Consider the following 21,933-nt stretch of genomic DNA (forward strand, 5'->3'; position numbering starts at 1 on the left):
CAATTCCGGTCTCTTAAAAGTTCTAGTAAAAATTCCAGTAACAATTCTTTTAGTACTTTTGAGGAAGAATTATTTGCAAATAAGAAATACAATTCTTTTGCATTTATTGCCCTCAGCAGCTTGATTTCTACTCAGCAGATATATATATATATATATATATATATATATATATATATATATATATATATATATATATATATATATAAAGCGTCAAGAAATGTAATAGCATGTTTCATTCATTCATTCATTCATTCATTTATTGTTTTATAAACATTCCATTTACAATAAAACTTTTGGATCTTTAACGACAAACTGTCACATGAACAACCAGTCAGTAACTGCACTGCTTGATTAAAGTCAATAAGTCTGGGGCCGGATTCACGAAAATGTTCTTACAAAAAAATATGTTCTTAGGATAAATTATAAGCAATTTGTTAGAACGTTCCTAAGTGCAATTCTTGAATAATTCTAAGTTCTCAAATATTTTCTCAAGAACATGCTAATGGAGTTATCTTGTCCAATAGCCTACAACACATTCAATACTTCAACACTGATAAACTGTAACAATAAACTGTAACGATAACTTTATCTATTAACCTTTTTTTAAAGTAGTAAGCACCTCGTGATCATTTTGTTTGAATGTAAAGTGCGTGAGATATGTTTTATGACATTAACCATCAGAGGAGAATTTACTTGCTGCTAACCATTTGATCATTTTTTATTTGACATGGAGGAAAAGAAAAGAAACAAATTTCAGTAGACTGGATGTTCTTGTTGAGGAAATTACTGCAAGGAAAAAGTTCTCCATAGGAAGCTTGATAATAATATCACATCGGAAAGTATGAGGCGGGTAAATGGGAAAAGGTGGTGGTGGGCTCTGCTGTGCACAGCTCTGATAGGGATGTGGATGGGGGTGAAAAAGAAAGTCTCAGCTTTCAAATGTTATAATTATTATGTTTCTATGAACTCTAAAGATCGCGTAGAGCAGGGGTGCCCACACTTTTTGTGTGATGATCTTCTTTTAAATGACCAACTCAATAAGATCTACCAACTAAAAAACAACAGTTTCATTTCAAATAAGAAAATGCTTGTTGGGAATACTGCATGTATCCCTACATGGAATTCATCTTCTAATTAATAGAAAAATATATAATAATGTTCAATGTTGATATCATTCAGTTTTAAAACTAAACCCAAAACACCTACAGCACAATAGATTACAATAGCAAGAGCATTTACCTTATTCTGATGATGAGTAAATATTGACCAAGCGAGGAAAAAAACTTCTCTCCTAAATAATATAATATTCCCTTGTTCTTTCTCTTGCTCTGTTTCTCAGTGGAGCTCAGATTCTGAGGGCAGTGCTCAGTCCAGTGTTGGTGTTGGATCTCAGCCTGTGAAGGATTTTATTGGGGAGCGCAACATCTCAGAGCAGCCACAGAAAGCCGGTCAGAAACCTTTGGACTCCCGTGTTCTGTCTCACATGCATTTACAGCAGGACCTGGAGGCCAAAGTTCATCAGATCGCCCTCAGGGAGGGATTCAGCCCACCACCTCTAACTTCTATTTCCATTGCAAACACACGTCAAACTCCATCTCCAAAGTTGCCATCACATTACCCTGTCACAGGTACTGTGGGTTTAGGTCATGTTGATCCCAGGCATGAGTTATTACAGCACAATAGCCACCAACAAGAAACAGATAAAAATCTTGTAGTAACTTATCTACAACAGAAACATCAGCCAACCATAATCCTGAATGTATCTGACAGAAAGAAAGAGATGGAGGGTGAAGGAGAACATAGAGAAGAGAAGGAAAGAGAAGATTCAGTGGATGAAAACAAAGATAATACTGTTACAAATTATCCCCAGATTGTCCAAAGGATGGCTCACATGGATTATATTGCTACAGACAGTAACCACATTTTTTCCAGCACTGTGTCTGGTACAATCAATAAGTCCCCATTACATGTCACCATATCACCCAAACAACAGTCCAGTTCTTTCAAATATCAATCAAGCATGCTGTCATGTCAGAACACATTCAAAGATGTCCAACCCCCAAGACACTCCCCCACGATGCCACGCACTGCAGATGTACAATTCCCATCCACTTACCCAACCGTAACATCAAATCAGGCCAGTTCATTTGAACACAGAGGGCCAGCTCAATGCCAGAATGCTGGCAGAGTAAGTGCACATTTGCAGGCCAGATACCCTCAAACCTTAACTCCCTCTCAGAGGTTGGCTGGCACATCAAGGACTCTCTCTGTCCAAGCAGCAGGTACATGATGTACAGTTGAAGTCAGAATTTTACATACACTTAAGTTGAAGTCATTAAAACTCACTTTTTTTTTTAACCACTCCACATTTTTGGAGCAAATTATAGTTTTGGCAAGTAATTTAGGACACCTACTTTGTGCATGACATGAGTAATTTTTCCAACATTCGTTTACAGACAGATTGTTTAACTTTTAATTGAATATATATCACATTTCCAGTGTGTCAGAATTTAACTGGGCCTTTATGCAGCTTGGAAAATTCCAGAAATAATTAGCCAATTAGCTTCTGATAGGCTAATTGGCATCAATAGGTGTACTTGTCGATGTATTTTAAGGCCTACCTTCAAACTCAGAGCCTCTTTGCTTGGCATCATGGGAAAATCAAAATAAATCAGTCAAGACCTCAGAAAAAAAAATTGTGGACCTCCACAAGTCTGGTTCATCCTTGGGAGCAATTTCCTAATGCCTGAAGGTACCACGTTCATCTGTACAAATGATAGTACGCAAGTATACACACCGTGGGACCACGCAGCCATCATTCCGCTCAGGAAGGAGACACATTCTGTGTCCTAGAGATGAACGTAGTGCAAATCAATCCCAGAACAACAGCAAAAGGACCTTGTGAAGATGCTGGAGTAAACAGGTAGACAAGTATCTATATCCACAATAAAACGATTCCTATATTGACATAACCTGAAAGGCTGCTCAGCAAGGAAGAAGCCAATGCTCCAAAAGTGCCAGAAAAAGCCAGACTACAGTTTGCAAGTGCACGTGGGGACAAAGATTTTACTTTTTGGAGAAATGTCCTCTGGTCTGATGACACAGACATTTTTCATAAATTGAAGCAAAGTCTCAAGACATTAGCCAGGTAGTTAAAGCTTGGTTGCAAATGGGTCTTCCAAATGGACAATGACCCCAAGTATACCTCCAAAGTTGTGGCAAAATGGCTTAAGGACAACAAACTCAAGGTATTTGAGTGGCCATCACAATGCTCTGACCTCAGTCCGATACAGGCAGAACTGAAAAAGCATGTGCAAGCAAGGAGGCCTACAATCCTGACTCAGTTACACCAGTACTGTCTGGAGGAATGGGCCAAAATTCCAGCAACTTATTGCGAGAAGCTTGTTTGACCCAAATTATACAATTTAAAGACAATGCTACCAAATTCTAACAAAGTGTATTTAAACTTTTGACCCACTGGGAATGTGATGAAAGAAATAAAAGCTGAAATAATAATTCTTTCTACTATTATTCTGACATTTAACTTTGCTTTTTTTTTTTTCCTCTTCTCCCTAATTTGGAATGCCAAATTTCCCCAATGCTCTCTAAGTCCTCGTGGTGGCGCAGTGACTCGCCTCAATACGGGTGGCAGAGGACGAATCTCAGTTGCCTCCACGCCTGAGACAGTCAACCTGTGCATCTTATCACGTGGCTTGTTGAGCGCATTACCGTGGAGACATAGCACGTGTGGAGGCTTCATGCTATCCTCTGCGGCATCCATGCACAACTCACCACACGCCCCACCAATAGTAAACCACATTATAGCGGCCACGAGGAGTTTACCCCATGTGACTCTACCCTCCCTAGCAACCGGGCCAATTTGGTTCCTTAAAAGACATGGCTGGAGTCACTCAGCACACCCTGGATTCGAACTCGCGATTCCAGGGTGGTAGTCTGCATCTTTACTCGCTGAGGTTCCCAGGCCCCCAACATTTCACATTCTTAAAATAAAGTAGTGAGAACTGACCTAGTACAGGGAATGTTTTCTACAATTAAATGTATTTGGCTAAGGTGTATGTAAACTTCTGACTTCAACTGTTTATTTCATACACTTTAAATTTTCACAATCATTTGAATAAGTTAGTTTAAAGATTGTTTCATGTTGTTACATTTATCAATTGATTTGTTTTCTGTTTTTGCACTTTCTTTAGCTGTCCCTACACTATTGCCGTACAAACCTCATGGTAGCTCCAAGCTGTTCTATATGCAGCAGGCTGATCCGGAGCTTTCTCCTGATTGCTCTGATACAACCGTTGAAAGCTCCCACCCAGGTATGTCAGAGAAAGAAAAGCTGTAATCATATTATATGGTATATAACTAAAGTTGCTGTTTTGGAACAATTGAAAAAGCTTGGGTGAAAGTAAGTATGCAATAATGATCACCCTGTGAGTGTTTATTTTGCACAATGATAACCTGATGGTGTTCCACTTATTGCATGGCTACTTGCCAAATAAATGAATGGACATACTGCAAATAGGTATTTGAACACCTGTCTATCAGCTAGAATTCTGACCCTCAAAGACCTGTTAGTCTGCCTTTAAAATGTCCACCTCCACTTCATTTATTATCCTAAATTAGATGCACCTGTTTGAGGTCGTTAGCTGCATAAAGACACCTGTCCACCCCATACAATCAGTAAGAATCCAACTACTAACATGGCCAAGACCAAAGAGCTGTCCAAAGACACTAGAGACAAAATTGTACACCTCCACAAGGCTGGAAAGGGCTACGGGGAAATTGCCAAGCAGCTTGGTGAAAAAAGGTCTACTGTTGGAGCAATCATTAGAAAATGGAAGAAGCTAAACATGACTGTCAATCTCCCTCGGACTGGGGCTCCATGCAAGATCTCACCTCGTGGGGTCTCAATGATCCTAAGAAAGGTGAGAAATTAGCCCAGAACTACACGGGAGGAGCTGGTCAATGACCTGAAAAGAGCTGGGACCACCGTTTCCAAGGTTACTGTTGGTAATACACTAAGACGTCATGGTTTGAAATCATGCATGGCACGGAAGGTTCCCCTGCTTAAACCAGCACATGTCAAGGCCCGTCTTAAGTTTGCCAATGACCATTTGGATGATCCAGAGGAGTCATGGGAGAAAGTCATGTGGTCAGATGAGACCAAAATAGAACTTTTTGGTCATAATTCCACTAACCGTGTTTGGAGGAAGAAGAATGATGAGTACCAGCCCTACTGTGAAGCATGGGGGTGGGAGCATCATGCTTTGGGGGTGTTTTTCTGCACATGGGACAGGGCGACTGCACTGTATTAAGGAGAGGATGACCGGGGCCATGTATTGAGAGATTTTGGGGAACAACCTCCTTCCCTCAGTTAGAGCATTGAAGATGGGTCGAGGCTGGGTCTTCCAACATGACAATGACCCGAAGCACACAGCCAGGATAACCAAGGAGTGGCTCTGTAAGAAGCATATCAAGGTTCTGGCGTGGCCTAGCCAGTCTCCAGACCTAAACCCAATAGAGAATCTTTGGAGGGAGCTCAAACTCCGTGTTTCTCAGCGACAGCCCAGAAACCTGACTGATCTAGAGAAGATCTGTGTGGAGGAGTGGGCCAAAATCCCTCCTGCAGTGTGTGCAAACCTGGTGAAAAACTACAGGAAACGTTTGACCTCTGTAATTGCAAACAAAGGCTACTGTACCAAATATTAACATTGATTTTCTCAGGTGTTCAAATACTTATTTGCAGCTGTATCATACAAATAAATACTTAAAAAATCATACATTGTGATTTCTGGATTTTTTTTTTTTTTAGATTATGTCTCTCACAGTGGACATGCACCTACGATGACAATTCAGACCCCTCCATGATTTCTAAGTGGGAGAACTTGCAAAATAGCAGGGTGTTCAAATACTTATTTTCCTCACTGTAACTATATAATACTCACTGTTTCAAAAGTATAGCCACAAGACATAAACAATATGTGTGTTAACATGATATTAGTGTGATATAATCGCTTACTAACCTTTTCTGTGTAATGTTATATAAAAGTTTATGTTTTATGACAACATAACGAAGAAAACCCTGAAACGACTGCAAAAACAATCTGCAGCTCAAATAATACACAAGTTTTGACAAGAATTAATGTAAGTGGTTTTATAAAATTATAAGCTTCACATTTCTGTCTTTTAAACCCTCCAAAATTTGGCCCAATTGACTTTCATTGAAAGTGCCTCACTGTAACCCAGATTTTTGCTTTTTTTTAAAGAAACTTGTATTGAAGCCAGAATATTCCTTAAAAGCTTATTTTAGTTCAAGTTCATCTATAAATTATGCATTATTATGTAGAATATAGCTGAAACAAATTCTTCTTCTTAAATTGACATTTAATTATTATTTTTTTCATTATAACTAGGGCCGTCAATCAGTTAAAATGTTTAATCGAATTAATTACTGTTATGAGTGAAGGCAGTGAAGGCAGCGAAGGCAGACGAGGAGAGTGGATCTAAATGCAACTTACTTTATTAACGAATAAACACAAAAGAAACAACCACAATGGGAAAACAGGAAACTAAACACGATGAAATAAAACTGAGAACTCGGGCAGGGAACACATACCAGGCATGACAACATTCAATGATTGACAGAGGGGAGTGAAAACAACCGGGTTAAAATACATGGACAAGGGAAAACGGGAGCCAATGAGCAAACAGAACTCAAACAAGATGACAAGGTGATAAACAGAAACCAATGGGAAACTAATGAGGGCAGGTGAAAACAATGAACAGCGAACACGAGGGCTAACAAAACGACTATGGAGCTATAAGGGTGACAAAAGTGAAAACGAAGGAACTACAAAAGTGACAAAAATGACAAACGAAGGGCAACAGTAAGACAAGACAAGGTATACATAACAGAGCCCCCCCTCAAAGGATCGGATTCCAGACGATCCTAAAAAAGAAACAAATAAAAGAAGGCAACAGGAGCAGACGGGCAGACCAGGGGGAGCACGAGAGCAAGAAGGCAGTCCAAGGGGGCACAGAGGGCAGGCAGGAAGTCCAAGGGGGCACAGAGGGCAGGCGGGAAGTCCAAGGGGGCACAGAGGGCAGGCAGGAAGTCCAAGGGGGCACAGAGGGCAGGCAGGAAGTCCAGGGGGGCACAAAGGGCAGACCGGGTTGGGGGGTCTGGGAAGCAGCCATAGGGCAGAGACTGGGTCAGGGGACCTGGAAGGCGGCTGTAGGACAAGGACTGGGTCAGGGGGCCTTGAAAGTGACCACTGGACAGGGACTAGTTCAGGAGGCCAGGGAAGAGGCCATAGGGCAAGGATAGGTTCAGGAGGCCTGGGAGCTGGCCACAGGGCAAGGACCGGTTCAGGGGGCCTGGGAGCTGGCCACAGGGCAAGGGCAGGTTCAGGAGGCCTGGGAGCTGGCCACAGGGCAAGGGCAGGCTCAGGCGGCCTGGGAGCTGGCCACAGGGCAAGGACAGGTTTGGGGGGCCTGGGAGGCAGTCGAAGGACCGGGGCCGGTCCTGGGGGCCAGGAAGTTGACCATGGGATGTGGATTGGCTTGGGGGACCTGGGAGGTGGCCGCAGGATAGGGACCGGTCCGGGGGGCGTAGCTGTAGAAGGCGTAGCCGGGGGAGGCCTTGGAGCCGTGGGGGGCGGAGAAGCCATAGGAGGCGGAGCTGAGTGAAGCCCTGGAGGCTCAGGAGGTGGAGCTGAAGGAGGTTCTGGAGGTTCAGAAGGCGGAGCTGAGGGAGGCTCTGGAGGCTCAAGAGGCGGAGCTGAGGGAGGCTCTGGAGGCTCAAGTGGCGGAGCTGATGGAGGCTCTGGAGGCTCAGGGGGTGGAGCCATGGGAGGTTCAGGAGTCAGAGCAGAGGGGGGCTCGGGAGGCGGAGACCTGGAAGGCTCTGGCGGCGGAGCCGAGGGAGGTGGCGCCGCAGGAGGCTCTAGAGGCGGAAACCTAGAAGGCTCTGGCGGTGGAGCCGATGGAGGTGGCGCCGTAGGAGGTTCTAGAGGTGGAGGCCTGGAAGGCTCTGGAGGTGGAGCCGAGGGAGGCTCAGGAGACGGAACTGAGGAAGGCTCAGGAGGAGGAGCCGAGGAAGTCTCAGGAGGCGGAGCCGAGGAAGGGGGCGCCATAGGAGGCTCGGGGAGAAGAGCCGTAGGGGGCTCGGGAGGCGGAGACCAGGAAGGCTCTGGAGGTGGAGCCGAGGGAGGCTCAGGAGACGGAACTGAGGAAGGCTCAGGAGGGGGAGCCGAGGAAGTCTCAGGAGGAGGAGCTGAGGAAGGGGGCGCCGTAGGAGGCTTTAGGGGTGGAGACTTGGAAGACTCTGGAGGCGGAGCCGTAGGAGGCTCAGGAGGCAGAGCCCAGGAAGGCTCGAGAGACTTGAGGGGCGGAGCCCTGGGAGGCTCGAGAGACTTGAGGGGCAGAGTCCTGGAAGGCTCGAGAGGCGGAGTCCTGGAAGGCTTGAGAGGCGGAGCCCTGGGAGGCTCGAGAGGCTTGAGGGGCGGAGCCCTGGGAGGCTCGAGAGACTTGAGAGGCGGAGCCCTGGGAGGCTTGAGGGGCGGAGCCCTGGAAGACTCGAGAGGCTTGAGGGGCGGAGCCCTGGAAGACTCGAGAGGCTTGAGGGGCGGAGCCCTGGAAGACTCGAGAGGCTTGAGGGGCGGAGCCCTGGAAGACTCAAGAGGCTTGAGGGGCGGAGCCCTGGAAGACTCGAGAGGCTCAAGAGGCGGAGCTGAGGGAGGCTCTGGAGGCTCAGGGGGTGGAGCCATGGGAGGTTCAGGAGGCAGAGCAGAGGGGGGCTCGGGAGGCGGAGACCTGGAAGGCTCTGGCGGCGGAGCCAAGGGAGGTGGCACCGCAGGAGGCTCTAGAGGCGGAGACCTAGAAGGCTCTGGCGGCGGAGCCGATGGAGGTGGCACCGTAGGAGGTTCTAGAGGCGGAGGCCTGGAAGGCTCTGGAGGTGGAGCCGAGGGAGGCACAGGAGACGGAACTGAGGAAGGCTCAGGAGGGGGAGCCGAGGAAGTCTCAGGAAGTGGAGCCGAGGAAGGGGGCGCCGTAGGAGGCTTGGGGAGAAGAGCCGTAGTGGGCTCGGGAGGCGGAGCCCAGGAAGGCTCTGGAGGTGGAGCCGAGGGAGGCTCAGGAGATGGAACTGAGGAAGGCTCAGGAGGGGGAGCCGAGGAAGTCTCAGGAGGTGGAGCTGAGGATGGGGGCGCCGTAGGAGGCTTTAGGGGTGGAGACTTGGAAGACTCTGGTGGCGGAGCCGAGGGAGGCTAGGGAGGCAGAGCCCAGGAAGGCTCGAGAGACTTGAGGGGCGGAGCCCTGGCAGGCTCGAGAGACTTGAGGGGCGGAGCCCTGGGAGGCTCGAGAAGCGGAGCCCTGGAAGACTCGAGAGGCTTGAGGGGCGGAGCCCTGGAAGGCTCGAGAGGCGGAGCCCTTGAAGGCTCGAGAGGCTTGAGAGGTGGAGCCCTGGAAGGCTTGAGGGGCGGAGCTCTGGAAGGCTCAAGAGGCGGAGCTCTGGAAAGCTCAGGAAGCTCGGAAGGTGGAGCTCTGGAAGGCTCGGAAGGTGGAGCTCTGGAAGGCTCGGAAGGCGGAGCTCTGGAAAACTCGGAAGGCGGAGCTCTGGAAGGCTCGGAAGGCGGAGCTCTGGAAGACTCGGGGGACTTGAGAGGCGGAGCCCTAGGAGGCTCGAGAGGCGCTGGCTCTAGGACGGGCACGACCACTGGCGCTGGCTCTTGGACGGTCATGGCTACTGGCGCTGGCTCAGGGACGGTCGAGGCTACTGGCGCTGGCTCAGGGACGGTTGAGGCTACAGGCGCTGGCTCAGGGACGGTCGAGGCTACAGACTCTGGCTCACGGACGGTCGAGGCTACAGGCGCTGGCTAACTGACGGCTGAGGCGACAGGCGCTGGCTCACTGACATCGGGGGCTAATGGCTCAGGCTCGCTGACCGTGGCTGACGAGGGCTCAGGCTCGCTGACCGTGGCAGACGAGCGCTCAGGCTCGCTGACCATGGCTGATGAGGGCTCAGGCTCGCTGACCGTGGCTGACGTGGGCGCAGGCTCGCTCACCGTGGCTGACGTGGGCGCGGGCTCGTTTACAGTGACAGGCGTGGGCTCTGGCTCGCAGACCGGGGCAGGCGTGGGCACTGGCTCGCAGACCGGGGCAGGCGTGGGCCGGAAGGCGGAAGCTTGTCTTCTCTTCCTCCTCCTTCGGCCGGACGAGGCTGACCACGCCGGCTTGAGGATCGCGGATGCGGGGCACACCGGCTCTGAAGCAGACGAGGTTGGCAGCGTGTAGGTCAGGAAGGCCGAGGAAGTCTCAGGAGGCGGAGCCGAGGAAGGGGGCGCCGTAGGAGGCTTTAGGGGCGGAGACCTGGAAGACTCTGGAAGCGAAGCCGAGGGAGGCTCTGGAGGCGGAGCCGAGGGAGGCTCGGGAGGCGGAGCCGTAGGAGGCTCGGGAGGCAGAGCCCAGGAAGGCTCGAGAGACTTGAGGGGCGGAGCCCTGGGAGGCTCGAGAGACTTGAGGGGCGGAGTCCTGGAAGGCTCGAGAGGCTTGAGAGGCGGAGTCCTGGAAGGCTCGAGATGCGGAGCCCTGGGAGGCTCGAGAAGCGGAGCCCTGGGAGGCTCGAGAGGCTTGAGGGGCGGAGCCCTGGGAGGCTCGAGAGACTTGAGGAGCGGAGCCCACGAGGGCTAACAAAATGACTATGGAGCTATAAGGGTGACAAAAGTGAAAACTAAGGAACTACAAAAGTGACAAAAATGACAAACGAAGGGCAACAGAAAGACAAGACAAGGTATACATAACAATTACATGGTGTCCCGATTAATCACATATACAATTATTTGCTGAGAAAGCCCTCATATAACAATAATTCAATAAATAATTATGAAATAATTATACATAGTTATCTTTAAATATATAAAAATTATATATATAAAATATTCAGATAATTAAAATGCATTACATTCTTGTGGCAGAAGAGTTAATCATTGATAAGACAAAAAGCAGCTTTAGAATACAATGTATCGTTTACTATCATATTATTGATCATAAATCCATCATTGTCATACAGTTCACTGCAATCCATTTCACAAGTGAATTTGTTAATCAGTTTGAGATTTATTATGAGGGCTTGTTTAAGGTCCCGTCAATGTACACCTGCTTCAGACATGGTTGTGTAGCGTATCGGGTGCGTTGCATCATAAACAAAAATATTTTAGGTCACTGTGTCAAGTTAAATATAGTTTAATACTTAGAACACAGCTTGAGATCTCTTCGTTCGGATTTGCGCTCCAAGCGTTTTGAACGCAAGAACGTAAGGCACGTTTGTGTTGTTCTGTCTGCGGGATGGTTGTTTTCTTCACTGTATAAACTGCGCATTGACACACAGCTGAAGTTTAGCTTACTGCCCTCTGGAGTAAACAGGTGGTAATACAAGCTTGCATTTCTCAGGAATCTTCCTTATTGCGGTCCGGGGGCATACATTTTTTTTACGCTTAATTTTTTATAAAATTAATCGCACTGTATTAACACGTTAAATCGACAGCAATAATTATAACATTTCATGGACTATTCTGTAGTACAGTTTATTATAAAATATTATACAACTGAGGCTGTTATGTAACACTGAGGACACCATATACAGTAGAGCGCATCATTGTTGTATAAAAATTTATCATAATATCATGTGCATCTGTTTTGTGCTCAGATCCCAGATGTACGGAGCCCCTGAAGTAACCTGTGCAAAAAAAGAAAATCACAGAGACTTTCGCATGGGCACGCGTTACAGTTTCCGGTGTGTGTATAGCTCTTTTCTGATTGTGTCATTGCCATTACTCAAAGATACTGAAAGCATGGATGCGCATGAATTTATAGAGATATATTTTAAACTTGGCCTTCAATACAAAGACATTACTGTCTATGACATTTGTAATACTGTCATGGATGAGACACGCTTTGATATTCCAAAGGATACTAATCAAGCAATAGACTTGTACTTGCATTTAAGGAATGAGATATTAACCTCATTATAACCTGTGCTTAGCATGTTTCTTTTATCTGTGATCCAGATATAAAATGTATATATTCATACTTATGTAATATTTTTGTGAAAGTGTTCACATTTGTTAGAATTATTTCAAAGTTTAAAATTGAACTGTGCTCAATGCCCCTTGTTTGTTACTTCAACAGTCATGAACTATTAAATTAATAATTCATCCAAAAATCTAAATTCTTCCATTTACTCACCCTCACGTTGTTCCTAAATCACATGAATTTCTTTATTGTGTAGGGCACAAAAGGATATGAAAGACTGAGAGTCTCAGTCACCATTCACATTCATTGTAAAGAATATTGATGCAGTGAATTTGAATGGTGACTGAGACTCTCAGTCCATAACATTCTGCCTTTCATATCCAGTATCTTTGAGTAAATGAATAATGGCAATGACGCAATCGGAAAAGAGCTATACACACATCGGAAACTGTAACGCTTTTGCACGAGAAAGTCTCTGTGATATTTTTTTTTGCACAGGTCACTTCAGGGGCTCCGTACAGATGTCACAGTTAATAACACTTTCTTTATATAAACTGTGACTGGATATAAATTATGTGTTTGCTCATGCTCTTTCTTACACCTCCTCTGGCCCCTCCCCCCTGAGTCTAGCAGCTGGTTCACGCTCTTATACTGTCCTGCATAATTCATGTTCTTTGTCTGAGAGAAAAGCAATCCTGGAACATGAGCCTCATCTGATCCACATGCTGAACCCTTGTGGTGCCTTTTTGCTTCAGTGCAGAGTATCTGTGTCCCCTCTGTCTTATCCAGCTCTCTCTTTTTTCCTCTCGCTCACTTTACAGGGTCTGATGATGCTGTGCCTCCACACTTCAATATAGACATTTTGGGCTCTAGAGAGTTAGAGGACAACATTATTACACCAAAACACAAGGAAGGCATCTACAGTAAGCGGCCCAATATGAAGAGAGGTAAGATGTTCATGAATGTTTATATTAGCTGTACAATGTTTTCTGAGTTTAAAGGAATAGTACACGCAAAATGAAAATTCTGTCATCATTTACTCACTTTCAGGCCATTCCAAACCCAATCCTTTCAGGCCATACCAAACTTTTTTTGTTCTGTGGAACACTATATATATATATATATATATATATATATATATATATATATATATATATATATATATATATAAAATGGCAAATGTTAGGCTATTGGTTCATACGTGCAGTGGTACAGAGCAGGAAACACACGCTTTATTTCTGTGATGAAATTATGAAACGAAATCTCCAAGGTTTTGCTTCATGATAAACAAGTGTTCATGGGTTTAATCAGAGCATTAAAATAATGAGTGAAAGTGAAGAAATTTGAACAGAAATATTTTACAATCGCATGAGATAGCAACAATGACATAAATATAATAATTTATATATAAATATATATTTTATATAAATATATATACAGAGTAAAAAAAACAACAGTGTAAATTTAAAATTGACCAAAATTAAAGTTGAACAAAAGAGAGATATATTTTAAGTAGAATTATTTATTTATTCATACGTTTAAAAGCCTTAAAAGGAAATCACATATCCCTATTTTATTATTTTATTTTTATTTTTCAAGTTGTGTAAAAATTACTTCTTAAAGCACACCTTACAAAAATATGACAATTATTCATCATAATCACAATTATTTGTTTGACAATTAATTGTCAGTTAAATTTTTATAATCATGTCAGCCCTAATCACAATTAATTATTTTAATTGACTGACAGCATTATTTTATGAATGGTGCAGTTTTCTTTTAAAGCTTTAATCGGTTCATATTCTCAAATTTTAAGTAATAAAGGAAAACAAGTAAAGAAACTCTTCGATGGGCAGTTCTATGTTACCGGTTTCACTAGACTACTGCGGACTCCAGCTGTCAGTACGGTAGTAATATTTCCTGATAGTGGTGGTATTCAGTTTAACTCTGTTGTGAAGATGCATTGGTGGCTCAGAGTGTCACTTACCACTTTAACAGGATGTATCTGAGCCATTTTGTTTGGCATCCAACCGGTCTTTTTTTTATTTTTTTTAATTAATTTTCTTTTAAAACATGAAATAGACCAGGGGTGTTCAAACTTTTCTACTGGGGGGGCAGATATAAAAATAAATAAGGTGTTGCAGGCCGCACAATTGTAATAATTATAAAAATAAAAAAAAAAAAGCCTAGATTCCACTATATTATCTTTATATGGTATGCTTAACATTATGGAAGTTTTAATTACATTTTGTGTTAATAAAGGATATTTCTCTCACCAAGAACACTTGCAATAGAACGGTGATGCAGGGTCAGAAATTAAGGGATTCAAATCTGGGGGCAAACAATGCCCTGGTTTCTGTTTTTTATTTATTTATACCACCTGACATATTTCTTAAAATTTGATTTATAAGAGTAGCATTATATGTTTTGAATAAAAGAATGACACAGTACATTTTATGTTTCAAAAAATGCCCTCATAAACATAAAACATTTTGATTTTTTACATTAATTTATAGGGAATTACTCTTTATTTATTAGTGATTAAATGATTGAGCTTATTTGGTTGATACGCAAGTGCGAGCTGAGCGTGTGCAGTACAAGCAGATATGCGTGAGTGTTTTGTGTGTTCTCTCAAATGGTGCTGAGAAGTCCGTGAATAATTTTTCTTGTTTCAATGAAACATCAAAATTAGTGCTGGTAATTGATTAAAGAAATTAATAAATGAATCGCACAATTTGCTGTGATTAATCGCAATTAATAAAACATTTTCCCCCAAGCTTGTAATCATCAATATTAAAACGTAGAATCACCTAATTAAATTAATTAACACAAAGGAAGTTTATTTTAAATAACATTTTAATGACATCTTGTTAACAGTAAACAGACTCTCCTCAGAACTACAGAGCAGTCATTCCCATCAAATATATTACATGCAGCAACATTATAAACAACAAAGTGTTTAAAGTGCAAGTTGGATATTAAAACCATCAAGGTTATCAAAAAGACTGGATCAATTTAGAACTTAAGGCAATAGGCCAAAAGAAAGGCAATTTATTAATATGCAACACAATATCATTTGCTCTACTTTTCAATCTTTGGCGACTTGTTCAGTGCATGTTCAGTGCATGCCTCTGCAAAGTGGCGCTCTGTGGTTTGACTCAAACGAACGCAATCACCACTCTTCATCTAAAAGTGTGCTGTGACGCGGTGAAGTGGTTGTCATTGCTCACCTTGAGCAAAACTATACCCTTGTCCTTCTCCATCATGCCAGGATGACTTGGCTCGGCATACTCACAATAGCCGCCACAACAGGAAGTCTTTAAAACGGAGGCTTTAGTGTTTGTGAAAAAAGTGCTTCATCAGTTGTGTTATTTTTTTTTAATGAGTTAATCATTTCAAATTAATCGCAAAGATGAATTCCCCCAGTCCTAATCAAAATTAACCAATTCACAACAATTATTAAACATTAAGCAGAAGATATTCTAGATGTGTGAACTTATGCACTAGAGAAACTAGTACGCTGCCATCTTGAACATTTTGTCTCTGAACATCCGTTCTAGCAGTTCTAAATAGATTTCTATGGTGTTGATGTCAAAGTGTAATTACCTAACAAAGGTGTATTTACAGGTTATAGAGTCAAACGTTATCATGATTATTTTAAAGTGTTCAGGGGATTTCATAACAACTAGAAGCAGAGCAGGAAGATTTTAAAGGGGTCATGACATGAGAAACCAAATTTGCCTTGATCTTTTGGTATATAAGAGGTCTTTGTATCATTAAAACGTCCTGCAAGTTTAATATTTTAAGACGTCCTCCCCATTCTAAACGAATCATTTATTTAATCAAGCTCAAAATACAGCTCGTTCTGGATTCATGGTTAGAAGTGACGTGTCGGTTAGAAGTGACGTAACAGCGTTTGCATATGACCGCCTCCAGCGCAAGACAACTACGCTCATTTCAGTATCGCCGTCGCCTCACAAGTGTTCAGTCGATGGACAGCGAGCTCTGACAGAGACTACTTGTGCACAGGAAAATTACGATGCCACACAGATGTGCTGTTCCTGGCTGTGGTCAAACAAAACCTCTGAATAAGCTGCCGAAAGATCCAGACGTCAGGGAAAAATGGATGCAGTTTATTTTTTGCGGACGTTCCAGTCACGGCAGTGTTAACTTAAGCGTTTGTTCTGTACATTTTAAGGATGACTGTTTTGAGAACAAATCTCAATATGATGCTGGCTTTGCCAGAAAACTGTTGCTCAAAGATAAGTCCGTGCCGACTATTCTGGGAACAACGACGACGCTAAACTGTAAGTAATCTATTTTAAACTTTAAACTACTTTTTAAAGCGCAATTTCATTCATTATGAATAATCACAGTGTTTTTACTTAGTTTACTTGCATATTGTTCTGGCTGGGGGCGTCAATAATTGATACATAGGCACTGACGTTAGCCAATCATAACAGTGGGCGTTAACACTGAAGTCTTAAATGGAAAACGCTCCCAAAACAGACTGTTTGAATCAGAGGATGAGAAACAGGGTGGGAAAAGGTCATAAATCACTAGATTTAAAAAGTTTTTCTTAAAAAAAAAATATATTAATACTATAATTGCACCTAAGGGAACATAATAATACAATAAAAAAAAACATGTCATGACCCCTTTAAAACAAGAGTACTTCATTCATAAATACACAAGATCCTTCCTTCACACTGTGGACGTACTGATATTCTTCTGTGCTCATGAAACTCCAGAAAGCACAAATTAATTAAAAATATCTCATACGACACCTCTGACCATCTTTTTGTATCATTCCCACATCGTGATATTGTTAAGGTGAGTAGATGTTTTGAGAGTCTAACTGGGATGGGGGAGGGGTGCAACTAGATTATACTCCCACATATACATGTGAAAGTGTATGTTTTATTTTATATTACATTTACAACCATTTTAATCACATTTAAGCCTCTAAAAATGTATGGTGACAAATAAATGTTAAAGTAAACATGTAATTTTTTTAATGTTATGAAATGCAGTGCAATGGTTAATGAAATGCAGGTAATTTAGGTTATAATAATAGGCTTATAATAATAATAATACATTTAAACAAATGTAAATTTAGTTATTGCCATCTGGATCCATACATTCGGTCAGGGCTTAAATTGCGCTGCAATGGTCCGGCACCTTTGCTTGTTTGCCAATCTATTCTATTACTTTTATGCTCCTAAATGGGATTTGTTCACCTTTGTTCAAGTTCATGACCGCATGCCCCCGCATACAGACGTGCATTGCTTCTATTTTCTGTGGCCCGATCTCTAATTCATAGAAATCGCAATATAGCCTACTGTATGGAATCACCTGCGCTGAGATCAAAATGCAGTAGCTTATTTCAAAGCTGTATACCCTTAAGAATGTGCATTTACTTTTAAATTGTAAAATAATTGGATAGTTTAGCATGTTCAAAGGCAAGATGATGCCTTACCTAAGGAAAGAAGAGAATAAACTTGTCTCAGCTGTCATTTTACATTAAATGACAATATTATTGTCATTTATTGTAAAATACTAAATCAAGTAACTTCTTTCACAATTAAGTTAAATAATGACACATTATATAACAGAATCCCAGTCAAAGAGATCCATCTGAGAGGAAAAGATAAAGCCTATTTTATGAAATACTATACAGGCCTATGAATATATTCATATTTAGACACCAATATTTTTAATTGAATGGATGTTATAACAGCAATCACACTATTTTAATGTTCCCCACCTCCGAAATCTCAATTTAACCCCTGCATTTAAGACAAAGTGCTTTATTAAACTGCATCTACTACCAACTGCTTATGTTCACACTCCATACAAACATTTTTAGATTAATAAATGGTTAATTATTGTAATTTACACAGATGCCAGTTGGATACTCATATTAATACGAATTTTAGCAACTCAATATAGGCCGCAGCAAGCAAATATGCACAATTTATTTTATCAGCATAAGTGGAGAGTCTTCTTCTAAAGCTCATGGAACGATGATAAATGTATTTTCAGTCATCTCCATGCTGGTTCGTTTCGAGTTTGATTGGATGCTTATTGATTTAAATGTGAAAGGATGCAATTAAAAAGGAATGTTACAAATGCAGATACACTCGTTTCAATGCTACCATAATCAAATAAATATATATTAATTCAAGAATTGCACTACGTTATTTTATATTTGTTTTAAAATTTACTTTTTTATTATATAATTTGTTTTTAAACATTCTCCATGCATGCAGTGATTAAAGCGATTTACGTTTTAAGATTCATTTGACCACGGCCATCTAGAGTAAGCTTTCCTTTCACGCTAGTAATTTAAGTTTGTATACAAGTTTAGGAAACTGATCTTAGATTGTTTACTGGTGCAGCTATGAGCTGTGTTATCCCGGAGCTTCAGTAGGAATTTCCAATAAATACCTATAAATAAGCATTAATACCCTTAATTATGCCCGTGGCCAGGATAAGGCTAAGCCTTGCTTAGCCTTGCACATGATCCACCTATGCCTATAACAAACGCATCAATCTTTTTGCCTGGTGAATCTGGAGGATTAAAACTTCTGAACTCTTCCAATAGATGTAGCTGTTGGCAATTAAAAAGAACGCACTACTTGAGACAAATGCGCTGTGAAATGTGGATGTATGTGATAGCGACACACAGTGTTCAGAATACAAATTTTATATCATTTCTCAATAGCGGGCTAAATTATTTTCTATTTCCAAAAATCTCTCGTGGGCTGCATCAGAGCAGTCGGCAGGTTTCAGATGGCCCGAGCCGTAGTTTGGACACCCCTGCACTAGATGGACATCTTTGGCCACGTCTCACTTTTTTTTTTGTAGCGTCTCGTGCAGGAGCTCTGTGTTTTTTCGATACCATTTAAATTTAAAAAGAACTTAAACCACTTTGAGACACAATGCTTTCTGTGATATTTGTTGCCCTGCATGTAGTTTCTTTTTTTTTGGCAAATGAGAATGATCGGTCTGAAGTCATTGTCAGTTCTTTGTACATGTTTAAAATCTGAAAGCCTGACAGATGTCGATATCTTCACACAAAGTAATCATATTTCTTGAAATATGAATTTGAAATATAGGGCACAAATCATATGTACTGCTTTATGGTGCTTTTTGCCTTTTATGTAACTTGACCTCCCTGATCACAATATGCTTTCACTGTATGGAAAAGAGCAGCTCATATATTCTTCAAAATATCTTATTTTGTGTTCCTCGGAAGAATAAAATCATACAAGTTTTGGAATGACATGAGGGTGAGTAAATGATGACAGAATTTCCATTTTTGGGTAAACCTTTTCTTTAATTTTCACTAAACCATGATATGAACAGTTGTTATCATGCATAAAACAATATTACATCAGTGTCTTTGTCTCTCTCACTATCAGTTTCCTCCAATGTCTCTGGAAGTGGCCGTCCAGAATCAGTAATCACTGGCCGATATGACAGTACTGCTCCTGAAGTTCCTGATGTCTCTGAGAGGGACATGGAGTTTGCTTGCACTGATCAGGTATATGAAGATGAGGACAAAAACTTTGTCCCCTTGCACATGGAGGCAGACTACAGTAGAGATGATGTGCACCTTCACAGCAGCATCATGCAGGAGCCTAAATTGCCACCAGAATCACACCATTTACCTTCTCAGACAATCAGAAAGTCCTACAGGGTAAACACGAAAGTACAGGAAAGAAGCCCTCATGATGTTAGTATGGAGATTAGCAGTTCTCTGGACCAACTGTGGCGGCGCTTCAGTGAAAAATGGAGCATGGAGGAGACCCGACCTAGCAGTGAGGGAGATACTTCATTGCTTGATAGACTAGAACGTCTATCTCGTCTCATTCACAATACCACTCCTACACAGAAACCCATCAAACAACCAGACAGCAGGAATAGAGAATATGAAAGGAGTGATCGTCTGGAGGGGAAAACAGAGGAAGGAGAGAAGAGAGAAAGAATGCAGTTACCAGTGGCTCCAAAACAAGCATGGGCTGAGCAGGAAGAGAACCAAGAGAATGTACATCGCTGTCCTGCCGAGAGAGATGAGTCTGCAAGCGTGTCCATGGAAACAAGCAGTAGCCTGTCCACCATTGACACAGAGCGGCTGCTCCGAGCTTTTGGACCTCAGCGGGTCACCAGTAATGGGCTGAAAAGCAATGACAGCTTGCTCAAACTTAACAACACCATTAATAAGCAGAAAACAGGCCGAAGGAAACCCAGCTCTAAACATGATGCAGTATCTATTAATATGGAGAATGTCACCACGGACGACTCCACAGTAAGGCTTAGCTTGTTTGCACTGACTTTTTCATACTGAATGTTCAAGAACATATACAATTCTTGTTGTTGAAAGATGTTCAAGTTGTTGTTTTTTGCGATATAGCTAACAAGATATTTCAGTGTTTTTCAGCCTTTTTACGATATTCTATATGCAGTATATCTAAAAATGTATGTATTTGCTCATAAAGGAAAATTACCAGTGACGGCTGCTGGTCTTTCAAAGAGGGGAAGCTCATTTTCGGCCTACATTATAAACTTATTTAAAAGTAAATTCTGCCCTATGAATGAACGAACGAACGAACGCTCTAAAACAAAATATATTAAACTTGGTAAAACTGAAACAAGGAATTTGGTGTATAATTGTGTGAAATGTATTATGCAAATTGACTAGCAATTTCGCCAAACAAATATAAAGAAATAGGTTGCAGCAGTTTGTCTTTCGACTACACTTGAGAAATCCGCGATGGGACTGGCTGTGAAATAGCTTCAGTGACTTCTTATAGTACAGATTCAGCTGTCAATCAAAAGGAGATGCAGTCTTTCGACAGATCCTCCAATCATCACGCTGAAGCCCGAGTCCGGGCCAGCCCACTCCTCATTCACCCCCAGAGACGCTGAGCGTCCGTGGGCGGGACATAATCGCAGCATTTATCCAATGACCGTCTATTTTCGGAGCACTGAAAAAACTGTTCAGAGCAGCCCCATTGAAGTCAATGGACGCTCGGCTTCAACAGGGAAATGCACTGACGCTTCTGGGAATGTATGAGAAGTAAATCGAGTCAGCCGACCTGCTATATGCAATGTAGCTGATTCTGAACGAACTCGTCTTCGAGATGAACGTGTTCTAACGCATTTTTAGTCAATAAATTGTTTACACAATAGTACATATTTGACCATTATTTTTTTGACATTATAGGGGCAGCTGAGCTTCCCTTGCAGTCTTAAAGAAATCCCCACTGAAAATTACAGGTTCAAAACAAGTTAAGTGGAATCGACAGCATTTGTGGCTTAATGTTGATCACCACAAAAATTCTTTTGGCCAATTTTTGGAGGGTTTAAAAGCAGAAATGTGAAGCTTATAATTTCATAAAAACATACTTTAATTCTTCTGTTAAAACACATGTATTATTTGAGCTGTAAAGTTGTTTTTACAGTCATTTTAGGGTTTGTTGAAATTACATCGTCTTTGCAACAAAGTTGTAAAATTGCCTGTAACATCACACAAAAAAGGTTGATAAGTGATTTTATCACACTAAAATCATGTTAACCCACATACTGTTTATGTCTTGTGGCTAAACTTCTGAAATAGTATGTTAACGTTTACGGAATGGCCCCATTCACGTCCATTGTAAGTGCCTCAATGGAACCCAGAAATGTTCCTTTTTTAAAGAAAATTAGATGCATGTCAAGATATATTATTGTGCCACAAATGCTGTCCATTTAGCTTAACTTTTATTGAATATTACTTTAAATGAAGAATTATATTTAATAATTTTAATTTACTGTGCATGTGCCAATATAACAAAACGTACCGGTAGTTATATACAACAATATTATTAACCAATATATATT

The 21,933-nt window shown here is 42.1% G+C and overlaps 2 protein-coding genes across 2 annotated transcripts in view; both read left to right on the forward strand.

Annotated features, from left to right (window-relative positions):
• alms1 (ALMS1 centrosome and basal body associated protein) overlaps positions 1 to 21,933 on the forward strand; it is a 38,308-nt gene that overhangs the window by 13,292 nt on the left and 3,083 nt on the right. Inside the window, exons 8-11 of the mRNA XM_052151463.1 lie at positions 1,340 to 2,282; positions 4,212 to 4,331; positions 12,867 to 12,992; positions 19,473 to 20,359. Of these exons, the coding sequence (XP_052007423.1) occupies positions 1,340 to 2,282; positions 4,212 to 4,331; positions 12,867 to 12,992; positions 19,473 to 20,359 (2,076 nt within the window). The remainder of the gene's footprint in view (positions 1 to 1,339; positions 2,283 to 4,211; positions 4,332 to 12,866; positions 12,993 to 19,472; positions 20,360 to 21,933) is intronic.
• Positions 7,651 to 11,011, forward strand: LOC127660959 (uncharacterized). The gene is made up of 2 exons (XM_052151464.1): positions 7,651 to 9,043; positions 9,203 to 11,011. The coding sequence occupies exons 1-2, from the start codon at positions 7,864 to 7,866 to the stop codon at positions 9,283 to 9,285; spliced, it is 1,263 nt and encodes a 420-aa protein (XP_052007424.1). The 5' UTR covers positions 7,651 to 7,863; the 3' UTR covers positions 9,286 to 11,011.

This window comes from Xyrauchen texanus, chromosome 20 (genome assembly GCF_025860055.1).
Source record: "Xyrauchen texanus isolate HMW12.3.18 chromosome 20, RBS_HiC_50CHRs, whole genome shotgun sequence".
In the NCBI taxonomy this organism is placed as follows: domain Eukaryota; kingdom Metazoa; phylum Chordata; class Actinopteri; order Cypriniformes; family Catostomidae; genus Xyrauchen; species Xyrauchen texanus.

What these genes read in the sequence shown, in the direction of transcription:
- LOC127660959 (XM_052151464.1), top strand. Translation starts at nt 7,864, where the DNA reads ATGGGAGGTTCAGGAGTCAGAGCAGAGGGGGGCTCGGGAGGCGGAGAC. An exon ending in AGCCGAGGAAGTCTCAGGAA is followed by an intron (nt 9,044 to 9,202) that starts GTGGAGCCGAGG and finishes AAGTCTCAGGAG; the next exon opens with GTGGAGCTGAGGATGGGGGC.